General features: G+C 42.9%; 1 protein-coding gene across 1 annotated transcript; it reads right to left on the bottom strand.

Annotated features, from left to right (window-relative positions):
- Window positions 1–7,635: 7,635 nt before the first annotated feature.
- Window positions 7,636–15,110, bottom strand: LOC121445724 (doublesex- and mab-3-related transcription factor C1-like). Its single transcript, XM_041647870.1, has 7 exons — window positions 14,944–15,110; window positions 14,473–14,531; window positions 14,299–14,323; window positions 14,026–14,203; window positions 9,935–9,995; window positions 9,605–9,752; window positions 7,636–8,620 (listed from the first exon to the last, which is right to left on the bottom strand). The coding sequence occupies exons 1-7, from the start codon at window positions 15,005–15,007 to the stop codon at window positions 8,511–8,513; spliced, it is 645 nt and encodes a 214-aa protein (XP_041503804.1). The 5' UTR covers window positions 15,008–15,110; the 3' UTR covers window positions 7,636–8,510.
- Window positions 15,111–15,329: the final 219 nt, after the last annotated feature.

Here is a 15,329-nt window from a genome sequence, read left to right on the forward strand (position 1 = left end):
ATTAAAAGCTATCCTTGGCAGCTTTATTTGTCTTTGTACCCACGCCCTTTCTACCTACATTAAAGGGTCCAGCTTGCTTCACTATGTGCTCTTCACCGCAACATTCAACTGTAGATTAGAAAACCTCTTTTGAAAATTACTTATAGATCAGGACCAGGGGCACAGAGCAGACTCCTGAGATCCCTGGGCACTTTTACCAACACTATTTGCTTATCTTACCAAAGCATAAGAAGCTCCAGTTACCGCAACCAGTTTCAAGAATCTTGACCTCATATATGAATAACAAGGTTTCGATAAGAAAGGCCCAGGCTCCTCCATCCCTCTTTGCTGCCTATACTCTTTGTGCCATGGTCAGCATTACAGGAAGAGGTGTCCAGATGGCATTCCATAAGCAACACAGAAGAGGATCACGGGAAGCACTGGATAGATTGGTCAGAGATTTAGAGCACTTGCTGCTCTTGAAGAAAACCCAGTTTAGTTCCCAGCACCAACAGGGTACCTCTCAACCATCTGTGACTCAAATTCCAAGGGTTCTGTCTCCCTCTTCCGGCGTTTACAGCTACCAGGCAAGCATGTGGTGCACATACATGCGTGCGTATGCATATGCACACACACATATGCACACATGTGCACACAGGGACAAATAGTCATACATATAAAATAAAAATAAATCTGGACAAATTCCCAGCTGAAGCTTCAGTAAGGAAGATTACCATTTTTACGCTCATCTAGTCCATATCACTTTCTGACATGATTCTTTCTTTAAAAAAAAAAAAGCAGAAAAAAAACTTTAAGAGAAATAAAATAGTTCCACCCACAAAATATGTTTTTCTATAATCTGAATGTAAAGGACCAGTTTTCCGTGTGGCCTTCCCATACACATTTAGTTATTTTTACTCTTTCCACACAACCACTTGTCTTGCCCCATCTCCTTGCCCCCCTCCCCACTTGTTCATTGCTAGCCGCAGTATTCCGCTTTCCACCTTCATATCACATGTGTCCTAGTTCTGTTACCTTCTTTATCCACCTCCTTGGTGCTTCTTTCCCCCTTTTGTGGGCCCCTTTACAGTTTCCTGTTCTCTACCTACACTTAAGCCAAAATATACACATAGAAAAGTTAAAAGTCAGGATCCACATGAATATGAGGTACTGTATTTCTGATCTGGATTTCCTCACCGAGTATAATATTTTCCAATTCGACCCACTTTCCTGTAAATTTTAATTATTTTTATAGATGAATAAAATCCAACTGTGTATATGTATCATATTTTCATTATCCATTTATCTGTTGACGGCCATCTACACTGATTCTATTTCCTCAATAGCAGGGATGTGCAAATGTCTGCTAGGAGATGGTGGGTACACATCCAGAAGTGATACAGGTGGGGTATACGAACCTCTGTTTTAGCTTTTTGAGAAATCTCCACACTGATTCCCATAGTGACTGCACCAGTTTTATACTTCCACTAACAGAAAGGTTTCCCTTTACCCACAACCTCACAGGAATTTGTCATTATATTTTCTTCATGATGGCCGTTCTCACTGTCATGAAATGGAAATTCAGAGTAGTTTTAATTTGCCTTTCTCTGATGGCTATATATGTTGAACACTCATAAGATACTTACTCACTACGTTTTGTTGAGAACTGTTTGTTCAGCTTATTGGCCCATTATATTGATTGTCAATGTTGAAAATTAGATGTTTTGAAGAATGGGAACAACATATTTGTACACCACATCGCCCTAACCTAGATCAGGACAGATGGCTCAGAGGATGGAGCTTGCTGGGAGTTCAGATTCTCAGTACAGATGGAAAATCCAAAAACCATGACATAAGTCTGTAACACCAGAGCTGCTGGGGGTACAGGTGAATACTGGGGGCTTACTGGCCAACAAACTTGGCCTAGCTGGCAGGCTTCAGGTTTAGTGAGAGTCTGTCTCCAAAAAGTGGAAGAGCTGGAGAGATGGTTCAGCAGTGAAGAGCACTGCCTGCTTCTGCAGAAGCCTCAGATTATGTTCCCAGCACTCTCACAACCGTCCAAAACTCCAGTTCCAGAGATCCTACCCCCTCTCCTGACTTCCATGGGAGCAGGCACCCATGTGGTGTATACATACATGTAGGCAAAACGATTATACATATAAAATGTTTGTTTCAAGACAGGGTTTCTCTATGTAGCCATGGCTGTCCTGGAACTCACTCTGTAGACCACGCTGGCCTCGAGCACACAGAGATCTATCTACCTGCCTCTGTCTCCCAGTGCTGGTAATAAAGATGTGCACCACCACTGCCCAGCAGAATATTTTTTAAAGCTGGAGAATGATAGAAGAAAACATTCAACATTGCTCTCTGAACTCCATATGCACATACGCGCACACTCACGCAAACATAGAAAGGTGAGAACACCCACACACATCCACACAACACATAAAGGGGCAAGAAACTCACACACATGCATATACCACACAAACAGACCCACAAAAACACCAAATACACGAAACACACAAACACACACACTCAAACACACACATATACACCAAATACATACACAACAAACACACACACACACACACACACACACACACACACACACACACAGCACAGAAGCAAACCAAAGCAGCACATTCTTGGTGCAGAGCTGAAAAGAGTATGAAGTCTTACACCACGGAAAGAACAGGATTTGGAAACATCAGGTATTTAAGGCTTTTGTGGAAGTTCATTTTAAGGCATTCATGTGCATCAGACATTTAACATCTTGAATGTTCTCTGCATGATAGAGATACTCCACACCATCACCTGCAGAATTACTGGATAAGCAAGTGAAGAAAATAACAAAAGAACAGGCCCAACGTCATCCCCACCTTAGACAAAGGCTCACATTTCCTGTGTGTGTTGACCTTATGAGTATCAACCATGAGATTCCAGCCCTTTGGTGAGTGAAAGATGCTGACAAAAAGGGTTCAAGACAATGAGAAAGATCAGTGAGACAGGTTATACATCAGGGTTCCAGACCAGGACTGGACAATCACAAAGAGTCTGGAGATGACAATAATGGAGAGGAAAAGGAAGCTGAAGAAATTCTGGGTTAGCCTCTCCACCTTGGTGTAGCTAGGTAATTCACCTAGACATGAGTATGAAAGGAAATGAGCTACAGAACAGACCTGAAGAACTGATGGACTTGCTTTTTACCAATTTAGCGGATACTTTGAACTATGTGCATCATCTATTCATCATGAGCATCTCATGCTTTTGACCTAAAGGCATATCTTTTAGGTAATGAAAAACACAGCTGTTATTAAGTCTAGTTTTTCTCAACACATCTTTATGTTTGCAAGACTCTTTAAATCCTGGGTACGTTAAAATTTTAACAAATCGTATTTTTAATTTGCAGTGAGAATGTATTTTATAGATTTTTCAAAAGTGTCAAATGCATAAGTTCTTGAATGAGTAGTAGCAGAAGAAATTAGAACTCACTTGTAAAGGGTATTAAAGTTTTTGTTGTCTTTTTCAGTCCTCCAGAAGAGCTACTCAGCTGCTGCCTATTGCAGGATTAGGAAAGCTTCCCTCCCCACAATCATCTTAATGTCTCAGAGGGTAAATTTTTAAGATCCACTGAGAGCCCAGTGCTGCTCCAGTGACTGGGCCATGCCCCTCCCTGCTCCCGGCTGTACAGTACATCATAGGCCATCATTCTTGGCAGGCTTGGGAACATTGCTTTGTTTGGTTTCCTCAAAAGAGCACAAGAAGCTCTACCAGACATTCAGCTTTATGTTTCCTACTAGGAAAACATCCAATACCTAATATAAGATTGGTATATGACTTTGCCTCTGCAAGATCTTGGACTTGGGGTTCTCGTCATCTGTCTGGCAATTCAAGGAATGTCAGTGTCTTCTTATATGGGTTACGTCACTGGGATAGATGATCTGAATTGCCTGATCTACCGATTCTGGATGAAGAAGTCCAATTCAGAATTTTACTGTTGCCTTTTTTCTTAGATCCTGTGGCTTGAGAATTGAACTGAAGCCAATACTTGATTTGCTGCAGTGGTTTCTGCATCTCCGCAAGGGTTCTACCTCTAGCTACTCATTGATCTCCTTTTATTCACATTGTCATTCCCCACTCAGGGCTGTGCAAGTGTCTCAGGGATTTCATGTCTGTGATACCATTTATGTTTTGTGAACTGTGCACTGTTGTGTGTGATGTACTTTTAATCCACATAATTTGCTGCTACATATCTCGGTCTGTTTTATGCTCCTCGCTTTCACTAACTACACACTTTCAAGTCTTCGTCTATTTAGAAACCATGTGAAATTGATCTTGTCAGTTGGAGAACAGGCAGGAATTATTAGCAGATTTACAGATACTACAAAATATAGCAATATCACCGTGTGACACAAGAACAGTAGCGTCTCGTCTCACAAAGACAGTAGGGAGGTTTGGTGAGTTACTGTGCTCTTTATCCTTCAATCCTGATGTAGTTCTAAACCAGTCTAAAATAAGGACGTCTATTTTGATTGTAACTAATCACATAGCAACATTTGGCTCTGTACACTAATGTGCATTTCAACATACATGACTTTGACGTTGCACTCTGCTAAACATTTCCAAAACCCTTTTGTTAATAAAATACTACTTTTTAAAGGCTCAGATCTGTCCTTCACCTTTATGGCAATACAATGTTAACTGGATCTACTTTGAATAGTCTTCTTGGAAAAGATGGAAAGAGGTGGGCTGCTGGGGCGGCTCTCTTGGATCATAACAGTTAACGGCTAAATTTTCAGGCACTTGAGACCCATTCCTAAATACTGGCAATTGCTATAATAAAAACTGTATAAGCTCACCACATTCATTGTAGTGTAAATGAAGAAATACTATGTGCATCCAAATTCTCTAATCTCTAATTATTGTTAATATCTCACTACTGACCATGTTCAAGCAGTAACTTAAAGTACTAGTGTGAAAAAAGTATCTCCAACTTGGGAGTTCACTGACATATTGGAACTGTGTAATCAGCAAATGAGACAACCTAGAGAATTCCCCTTAAACACCCCTCCCCCTAGAAAGCCTATGCTTGGCTTGCATAACAGCATATATTCTTTTACTTTAACACTTCTTGTTCAAATTGACCCACTCTAGAGATGCTCTGCAATGATGGGTATGTTCAGACCTAACCAATAACGTCATATAACATACGAGAGTCAAAATATAGCAGAGGTGAGGATTTTTAGACTCTGAACTGTGACAGTACATGACAAAGGGAGACAAACCAAAAAGCTTAACACTGAACATTTGCACCGATATCCAAAGAGAACTAAAATATGCCAGATAGAGACCCTTTCATTATAAAACACTGGAGGGCAGAGTGTCAGGTCTGAAAACCCTGAAAGAAAGGCAATAGGCCTCACAAAAAATGAAAGGGCCCAAATACTGAGTTTCTATCCTTCCTCAAATGTGTATTGTATTTTTTCTGTTGTCTTCCCTCTCCTTGTGCCACATCCTTCAACAAAAACATACCCTCCCCTTCCCCAAGCTCAACTGTGGAACCAAGGCAAGGCTTGGACCAAACCCTACTGCAGGACCATGGGAACACAGTCATCTGTCACTGGAGGATAATGAACTGGGGGATCATGGGAAGAAAGGGGGTATGAGATGGGCTTCAGTCCAGATTAATTCTCTGAATCCTCATTGATTTTACATGTTTGTTCCTCTGCCATCAGATAGAGAATATAAGAATCCTGACTCTTCAGAGCCTCTGAAGACAAAGGAATTGTGGTGATTGGATAGCATCATCATCACACAGGTGTCATTGGAAACAGAAGCAGGAAGCCAGGCAAGGAGAAGTGTACTAGAATATTAACACTTGAGTGGCTGAGGCAGGAAAATCACCACAAGGTCTTCATAGGCAAATCTCAGGTATGCAGTGAATTCAAGGCCAGTCTGCACTGCATACTGAGACCCTGATTTTTTTTTAAATAAGGCAAAGAAGGAAGGAAGGTACAATAAAAAGTCCAGATCAAGTTATGTTCACTTCGCTAGCTGTCTGCCTGGTAAGGCCTGCAGTGCATGTGTTTGGAACATCAATCGAAGATTCAGAATATTCAGGCTTTAAAAGTGTTCCTAGAAAGTGGGAAGTACTCTACAACACATGGGCACAGGAGACCACTTCCTATGTATAACCCCAGCAGCACAGACATTAAGGGCATCCTGAATAAATGGGACCTCCTGAGACTTAGAAGCTTCTGTAAAGCAAAGGACACTGTCACTAAGACAAAAAGGCAACCCACTGACTGGGAGAAGATCTTCACCAACCCCACAACTGACAAAGGTATGATCTCCAAAATATATAAAGAACTCAAGAAACTAGACTGTAAAATGCTAATCAACCCAATTAGAAAATGGAGCAATGAGCTGAACAGAGAATTCTCAACAGAAGAACTTCAAATGGCCAAAAGACACTTAAGGTCATGCTCAACTTCCTTAGTGATCAGGGAAATGCAAATCAAGACAACTTTAAGATACCATCTTACACCTGTCAGACTGGCTAAAATAAAAAACACCAATGATAGCCTTTGCTGGGGAGGTTGTGGAGAAAGGGGTACACTCATCCATTGCTGGTGGGAATGCAAACTTGTGCAACCACTTTGGAAAGCAGTGTGGCGGTTTCTCAGGAAATTCGGGATCAACCTACCCCTGGACCCAGCAATGCCACTCTTGGGAATATACACAAGAGAGGCCCTATCATACAACAAAAGTATATGCTCAACTATGTTCATAGCAGCATTGTTTGTAATAGCCAGAACCTGGAAACAACCTAGATGCCCTTCAATGGAAGAATGGATGAAGAAAGTGTGGAATATATACATATTAGAGTACTACTCAGCAGTAAAAAACAATGACTTTTTGAATTTTGCATGCAAATGGATGGAAATAGAAAACACTATCCTGAGTAAGGTAAGCCAGACCCAAAAAGAGGAACATGGGATGTACTCACTCATAATTGGTTTCTAGCCATAAATAAAGGACATTGAGCCTATAATAAGTGATCCTAGAGAAGCTAAATCAGAAGGTGAACCCAAAGAAAAACATGTACTCATCCTTCTGGATATTAACCTTCATCAGGTGATGAAAGGAGACAGAGACAGAGACCCACAGTGGAGCACCGGACTGAAACCCCAAGGTCCAAATCAAGAGCAGAAGGAGAGAGAGCACGAGCAAGGAACTCAGGACCGCGAGGGGTGCACCCACACAATGAGACAATGGGGCATGTTCTATCAAGAACTCACCAAGGCCAGCTGGCCTGGGTCTGAAAAAGCCTGGGATAAAACCGGACTCACTGAACATAGCGGACAATGAGGACTGCTGCGAAGTCCAGAACAATGGCAATGGGTTTCGATCCTACTGCACGTACTGGCTTTGTGGGAGCCTAGTCTGTTTGGATGTTCACCTTACTAGACCTGGAAGGAAGTGGGAGGTCCTTGGACTCCCCACAAGGCAGGGAACCCTGACTGCTCTTCAGGCTGACGAAAGAGGGGGAGTTGATTGGGGGAAGGGGAGGGAAATGGGAGGCGGTGGCGGGGAGGAGACAGAAATCTTTAAAAAAAATAATAATAATAATAATAAGGAGGAGGAGGAGGAGGAGAAGAAGGAGAAGAAGAAGAAAATAAACAAAATAAAATGGAAATGTTTTATAAATTAAAAGATTATTTGGCTTCTAAAAAAAAGTGTTCCTATAATTCCTATCAATTACCTGATGTATTACTCTGGGTAACAAATTATTATGGCCATTTTTGGGAAGGCCATGTGACTGATGTCTGCAGCATCAAGTTTTGAAATTTCACCCAATAATTAATTTAAAAAACTAAAGTATTTGTTCACTTGGGGCTTGGTGAAGGTAAACAATCCTCTGTGATATTTGTCTGACACTATTTAAAAACAGCTCGTGTTGTTCAGTGCCTACATCATGTTTATTATTATTTTTTCACACACACATATGCCTAGACACAGTGACAAATCTTCAGGATTCCACATGGATGATTACAAACAGGCGTGTGCCAGTGCATATACAATCACAGGACAAATGAAAACGCTGAGATGCAAACCCACTCAGAATCCCATTGATCGATCACATTGGATAACAAAATACTGGTTTTGTAAGAATCATAAAAAACCATTATTCCAAAGAAATAATGGATATAGTTCAACATCAATCTTCAGTCAAGTAGACTCCCTATATCATAAAAAGGCCTGAAAGTTTATAAAATTCTTTAACACTTAAAATAATAATTTTAAAAAGGCAGGCATGGTGGTACATGCCTGTAGTCCCAGCACTTGGGAGGTGGAGGCAGAAGGATTGGGAGTTCAAAGTCATTGTCAACTATATACTGAATCCGAGGCCAGGCTGGCTACATGAGAACTTGTTTCAAAAATAAACAATTTACAAATGTTAGTCATTTTAGACATGAAACAGGATACCACACAGGCAGTGCTCTAGAGAGGCCTCCTACTCCCGGCTCTCAGGTCAAGTAGGACATGCACTCCAGATGTCCAGAAAGTGAGACAGAGCTGGCAGGCTTTGGTGGCAGGCAGGAACTAGGAGACTGTGGTCCTCTCTCTCCATCACTACCTGAAAATAAAAGGAAAAGTCAGAGTCAGGTTACATACGTCTCCACGCAGTAAGCCCACACACTTTGGTGCCACACCGAATCTATGATTTGTCACTGAAACCAGAAACAAACACCCCCCATATCTCTGATCCTGGCTCTAGCGTTTCTCAGTCAGGGTCACCATTATTTTTGTCAATCCTGAGGTCTTCAGATAGGATTCTCCCCTTCTCAGAGATGTACTGTCTCTTCACACCCCTCCCCCATATTTTCTGACCCAGCCTGAATCACCCACTCTGCCAGACCTCTGTGAGAAGCTAGGTCTCCAGCTTCCTTCACGGTCCTTTGTTCTTTGATGCCCACCACCCAAAGTGGCTTCCCACTAACACACTTCATCAGGGTTTTTATTTAGGCTTCTCATTGGGGCTCAGCCTTCCCGTCCAGCCTCCCAACTATGCCATTTTCCTCTGAGCAGTGACCACATGGAGCAGTGAGCATGTAGGGAAACATTCCAAATGGAAAGCATCCAAGCTACAAGGGAAATGCCTTGAAGACGTCAGCATGATCTCGTTCCATTGCGGACCCTTATCCTCCATGCATGTCCTCCCAGTCTTCCTCGGTCTCCAGTGGACTGAAGATATTGCCATGGGCTGCGAGTTATTACACCTAGTTCTATTCCTTCCCTTGACATGCCCTTGGACTCCAATAAGACTTGGCCACCTTGGACGGGGGCTCAGTCTACAGGGACATTTTGTTGTCACTGTGGTGCTGGTGGTTTTGTTTTTACTTCATGTCAGGCCATTTGCTGTTGAGCAAAAGCACTTCAGAACTGGGGATTCACCGAGAAGCCCCTGATTTCCATCTCCCACCTTGGACTGAGCATCTGAAATGCCTGATCCAGAAGGTCCAAATCCAGGTTTCCACATATTACCACAACCAGTTCACCACAACCCTTCCAATTTCCCAACAACCCCTACCTCAGGCTCCATCTTGAAGAAGACAGCTACCTGGCATGCTGCCACGATGTTGCAGAGAGGCAGAATCACAAGGATCCTGAGAAGAGTTTTTCAGGGCCAACAGGGCCTCTGCGGCCTCCAGCTTCCTCTGCCACTCTAAGAGAGCAACAACAGAATCCTGCTTGGTGGCATTAGGGACCTGCAAAGGAAATGGCATCAGATAATGGCATCTGGGAAACCACACCTCCTCTCACTAACACAGGTGCCCCTTTAAGTATCCAGTTCCATCCAGCACCCACCCCCACCCTAGGCTTTTTTGCTCTTCCCATTCACTAAGCTCATTCCCTCCCAGGGACCTGGACCCCACTACTTTGCCAGGACCTGTGGCTGCAGAAGAAGAGGGCCAGGGGTAGCACTGGGTTGCAGGGTCGCACTTGAAAATCTAGAAACAAGGAGAGGAGAGGCCAGGGGATGAAACCCTCTGGTGGAAACCTACTACTGGAACACTTGGCAGACCAGGGGTTTTCAAACCAGGCTGGGGAAATCTGAACGATTCCAAGATGTTTGTCCTTTTCAACCAGCCACCTTCTTGGCCTGTTTCCTTTTAAAACGTCTATATTTTTCTTGACATGCTAACTTCTACCAAATCTTTCTTCCCTGTGCTGCAATGAAGATGACAAAGAACCCAAAGAGACTATGCTCTAATCTGCACAGCCGCCAGAAAGATGGGTGTAGTAATAAGAGTTTATTATTATTACATATGGCAACCTTATTATTACATATGGCAACCACGAAGGGACAACTGCTTCCACATAAAGCCTGAGACAGCTTGGGAAGTAATTCTAGAACAAAATGAAAGCATTGTGCCTGGTTTCTTGGTAGCAGCAATTTCTCGGTTCTACTCTGCTTGCTAGAGGCAAGCAAGCGCCGCATCTAAGAGAGGCTTCCTGACTCAGCTTTAGCTGCAAAGCCTGCAGCTCATTAAGAGGTTCTGCCACGAAACACTTAAACGGTGTTGACGAAAAGCTGAACACATGCTTTTCAGTTTTCAGCCATAGCAGGAAAAAAGCTGCGCCGTTTAAAAATGCCAGCTTTCTGGGCTGTCCTGCCAGGGCAAACTCTGACTCTTTTACGCAGGCGGTTCATGCCTACAGCCAGTACCTCAGCCATGAGGCTGGAAAGCTAAGGAATGGACTGGATCTAGCTGGCAAAGCCACGCCTTTAGTCCTACTGAGTTTGCTTGGTAAATTAAAGATTCATGTGGTCAGAAAAAGAGAGATATACAGTAAAGAGAGATTCAAAGACAGAGAAAATTTCTGAATGGTTTAAAGTGTGTTAAAAATATATGCAGACTAAAATTTAAAGTTCTTAAAAGTAAAAAACAAAAAAAGGAAGAGAGTTGTTGTGTGTGGTAGCACACGCCTTTAATCCCAGTGCCTAGAAGGCAGAGGCAAACAGATCTCTGTGAGTTCAAGGTGTAGTAGCAAACACCTTTAATCCCAATGCCTGGGAGGCAGAGACAGGCGGATCTCTGAGAGTTCTAAGACAGCCTGGTCTACAGAGTTACTTCAGGTCAAAGATACAGAGAACCTGTCTCAAAAAGCAAAGAGTTAAAAGTAAAAATAAACAAAATAGAGGTTAAAACAAAGCTGCACAAAGATGGAAAATATACAGAGAATTTTGATACTGTATGCTATTATGCTCTCTTTGAATCGTTTGAATGCTGAGGAAGGACCAACAGCTGCTAAAAGATATTTATTTGTAGATGCTGCTGAGCTAATCCAACATGGATGTTTTGATGCCTTGGCTTTGAAATTTGGATCTAAGGACATGATACTTTGGAAAGGAGTTTCTTATTTTGTTTTCACAGAGGATGAGACGCTGTTCATTTCTTCTATACCGATTTGGTATGATGGACCACGCCCTCCTGAAGGGTTGGTGTGAACACCTTCAGAAAATTGCTTCGCTCAACTGCCAACTGAGATGAAACTAGCACACAGGTTATACCATGAAAGACCTAATTAACGACGCCCCCATTCAGCAGGAAGCAGTTTGGAGAGAAAAAACTGCGCCCATGTTCCCAAATATGGTTTATAAACGTTCTTTTACATTTAAAGGGGGATATGATATAGGTATGAATAATTTGCATTAGTATAGATTTTGCTTTATTGATAGAGATTTAAGGTCAATTTTGTTATATATATATAAGTGTTTCTGATTTTGATTAAGGTATCGTGATTGTGTAGTTTATTTAAATATATACTGTATAATTAAGAAATATAGGTTGTTAATGGATAATCATCGATAATAGTAAAGCTTGTAGTCATGTTAGTTAGATTTTCTAGATATATAGAGATATAGTTTAGATAGATATTCTTCATGTCTTTCAAATATTACAGAATAGGACATTTAATGTTTTAATAACTGAGGACTTTTCATGACAATGAGACACTCTGCTCCTGGCAGCACCAATCTACTTCAAGAGGAAGATGGGCATCGAAGAGGCACCTTATGGAGTTTGATAGCCATTTGGGCAAGAAACTGCTCTTGCCTGGACTATTGCATAAACTGGACACAGAGAACCCGCAGAGAGGGGACTACTGAACTTGCCTAAGGTGAGATGATCTTTCGGGGTTCCTGATTCATTTTGAAAGAGTCTGCAAGACATTCTGCAGGACACAACAGATAGTGACTGAACTGACTTTGAATTTTCCTGCTTTATGGAAATGTCTGCTGGATACCATGGGCCTGAAGGCTGAAGATGGATGCCCCAACGGTACAAAAGAACTTTGGGTGACTGTCCAGGCAGCGAGATGTCTTTGTCATTTCTAGAGTTTGAAGTTTCTTAGTTCTTGTTTACTTAGGTAATATATCTTTCTGGAGTCTTTGATGGAGTTAAGAATAGTTAGTTATAGTTATAGTTTTCCTTAGTTATGATAAAGATTATTGTAACTTTTACTTGATAACTGTTTTGTTATATGTAATTTTGCTATGTTAAAGCCTTTTTTTTTTTGTTTAAACCGAAAAAGGGGAAATGATGGAGGAAGGTCATTGGCTAATAAAGGAACTGCCCTGGCCCATTTTATTGGTTAGAGGATAGGTGGGAGGAGTAAACAGAACAGAACGCTGGGAGGAAGAGGAAGTGAGCTCAGAGTCGCAACAGCTCTGCTCTCAGGAGCAGACGCCTGAGAGAGATGCCATGCCCCACTCCCGGAATGAAGCTCCGACCCAGGATGGACATAGGCTAGAATCTCCCCGGTAAGCGCACCTTGGGGTGCTACACACAGATGATTAGAAATGGGCTAAATTAATATGTGAGAATTAGCCTAGAAGAGAATGGGCCACGCAGTGATTAAATGAATACAGTTTGTGTGTTGTTATTTCGGGGCATAAGCTAGACAGGCTGCCGGGGTGCTGGGAACGCAGCCCCGCCACTCTTATTACTACAGATGGGAGCCCCTCCTTTTTCAGGTACTGGCTCTTGCTTCCTTTTTTTCCCAGTCCACAGTGGTTATGAATTGATGAGTCAGTCTCTGTTCAAATGGTGTCAGTAACAGACAGGGACCGTGACAACTGCTAATGCCCCCCCCCTTAACTGTATGAGCAGATCTGTGTCTCTGGAATGCTAGACGACTCATAATGGAGTCCCAGCTAACTGCAGACTCTCTAATTTGGCATCAAAGCCCAGGGAGATGCCTGGTTCCTGCCCTTTGTCTGCAGACACACTGCCAGGACATACTGCCCCTATATACCCACACAAGACGTGGGGTGCAAGGCATTTGAACTCATTGGACAGTAACTCAATGTGACCTTAGCTGATTGGGTAATGTATGCATATATGCCAGTGAACATACACATTGAACCAGATCTGCACCTTGATGCTGGTCTGTGGAGGAGGTCTGTTTCCCAGGAAGCTCTGTGACTCTGTCTTTCTCCCCTCTCCCCTACTGAGATGCTAATGAGAGGGGAAACCCACAATGAAGGACAAGCCAGGCCTTTCTCTAGGAAGTCTTCTCTATTGACTTTAGCATTCCTTTAGGCCTCTATAGCATTCCCCATCATGACCCCAAATTCCAACCGAATCTTCTCTCACATCCATCTGTTGTGATATGGAGCAACAGCCCAGGCTCATTCAGGGCTTCCTATGTGGTACACCTTCTTCTACTTCTCTTGTCAATGTCATGAACGTAGCCTGTTGTCCCGGAGTGGCTACCAGAAAACATAGACTTGGAAAGATGAAATCACTTATTGGAACCCTCAAGATTAGGAATTCTCAAGGCGAAATGCCTTCTCTTCACTCCTCCTTCTGAGGTGATGCCTCCTCCTCCTCCACACTTCCTCTTCTCCTATTACATTTCTTCTTCCTTCTCCTCTTTCTCCTTTCTCATTTGCCAATCTCCCATGGCACCAACCACAGTGCTTAACATGGAGTAATATGGATACAGCTGGCTTTAGGGCCATATTCAACTCACCTTTTGGGCCTGACAGATGGATCACGAGGTGCCCAGGAAAAAGAAATCGCTGGTTGCTGCTCCAATTTCACTGGAACATGGGGCAGAATTGCCCATTCTCTCTGCTGGCTAGGCATATGAGTTCCCTGAGAACTTCCCTGCCAGAGTAGAGACAATAGTAGGAATTTGGGTACCCAGCCTACCATGAAAAGAGGAGAGATGAACATGTTGTCAGATGACTACAGCAACTCAGAATGTCAGAACTTGAAGCCCTTGAAGATCATTGAGGCTTACCTTTAATTTTAATTTTCAGTTCACACTAAAATCCAGGAAGATGCAGTTAAACCTGAGCTCACATGGTAAATCACGGCCGATGTGGGGATGGAACCCAAGACTTTAGGACACAGTACAAAGGGTCAGGGGAGGAGCTTCTGGAATCACCTCCCATAAGCACCAGAATCTCCTTACCTCCTGTGGAACTTTGTGGGACCTGGCCTCCCTCTTGTGCACAGTGCTCTCCTGCCCATCTGTAAAACACCAGGCACAGCTTACATAAGCCTCACTGACACCATCCTTCCAAATATTCCGGCCCCATTTGGAGGGTTTACCACACTATGCCTCTTTCCCAACTCTTGGGTTGCTTTCTTTTTCTAGTGAATGGCCACTGTGGAGCCTGATTCAATAGGGGCAGGAGAACACTCAGGGCTAAGTAGCAAGACAGTGATAAAAGTAACAAACTTACCACTCAGCAACAAATGTCTACCTATAGAAAATATAAGCAAGGGATGTGGACATTTCTCCAAAGCATTTAATTCCTAACATTGGTTTGATGAGCAATTACCAACAGTCCCACTGCAATCTCAAGACAGGGATGCTGACAGAATTACTCATGTTCCCTCCACCTAAATTCAGGTTCCTTCCCTAACCAAAGACACTCACTGCGGCTTTCTGCTACACCAGCCAGCTTCTTGCCATGCTTGTAGAATTTAGGAGCAACAGCCATATTCTTTATCAGTCCTTGATCCAGGTGCCTCTTCAGCCTTGTCCTCTGCTCTTTCTTTGAGGCGATCACAGCAGGCAAGAGCCCATGCTGTTCCCTAAAGTGAAGGATGGAAGGACCAAGGTTAGCAATGTGGAATAGGCCTGACCCTTACCTTGCCAGACATGACACTCACAAGAAGGCAGTGCTCTGTGACATTTGAGGCATGGAAGAGGCAGAAACGCTTTTTATCCCTGCTTTGGGTAGAGAAGCAGTGGTTGTAGAAGTTGTACGAGTGGCCTATAGGCCTTCTGAAGGCAAATTCTTTCCCCCGGGGAGCTCCAGT

This window comes from Microtus oregoni, unplaced genomic scaffold (genome assembly GCF_018167655.1).
Source record: "Microtus oregoni isolate MIOR12 unplaced genomic scaffold, Mior012 000396F_ref0000360, whole genome shotgun sequence".
NCBI classification, from domain to species: Eukaryota; Metazoa; Chordata; class Mammalia; order Rodentia; family Cricetidae; genus Microtus; species Microtus oregoni.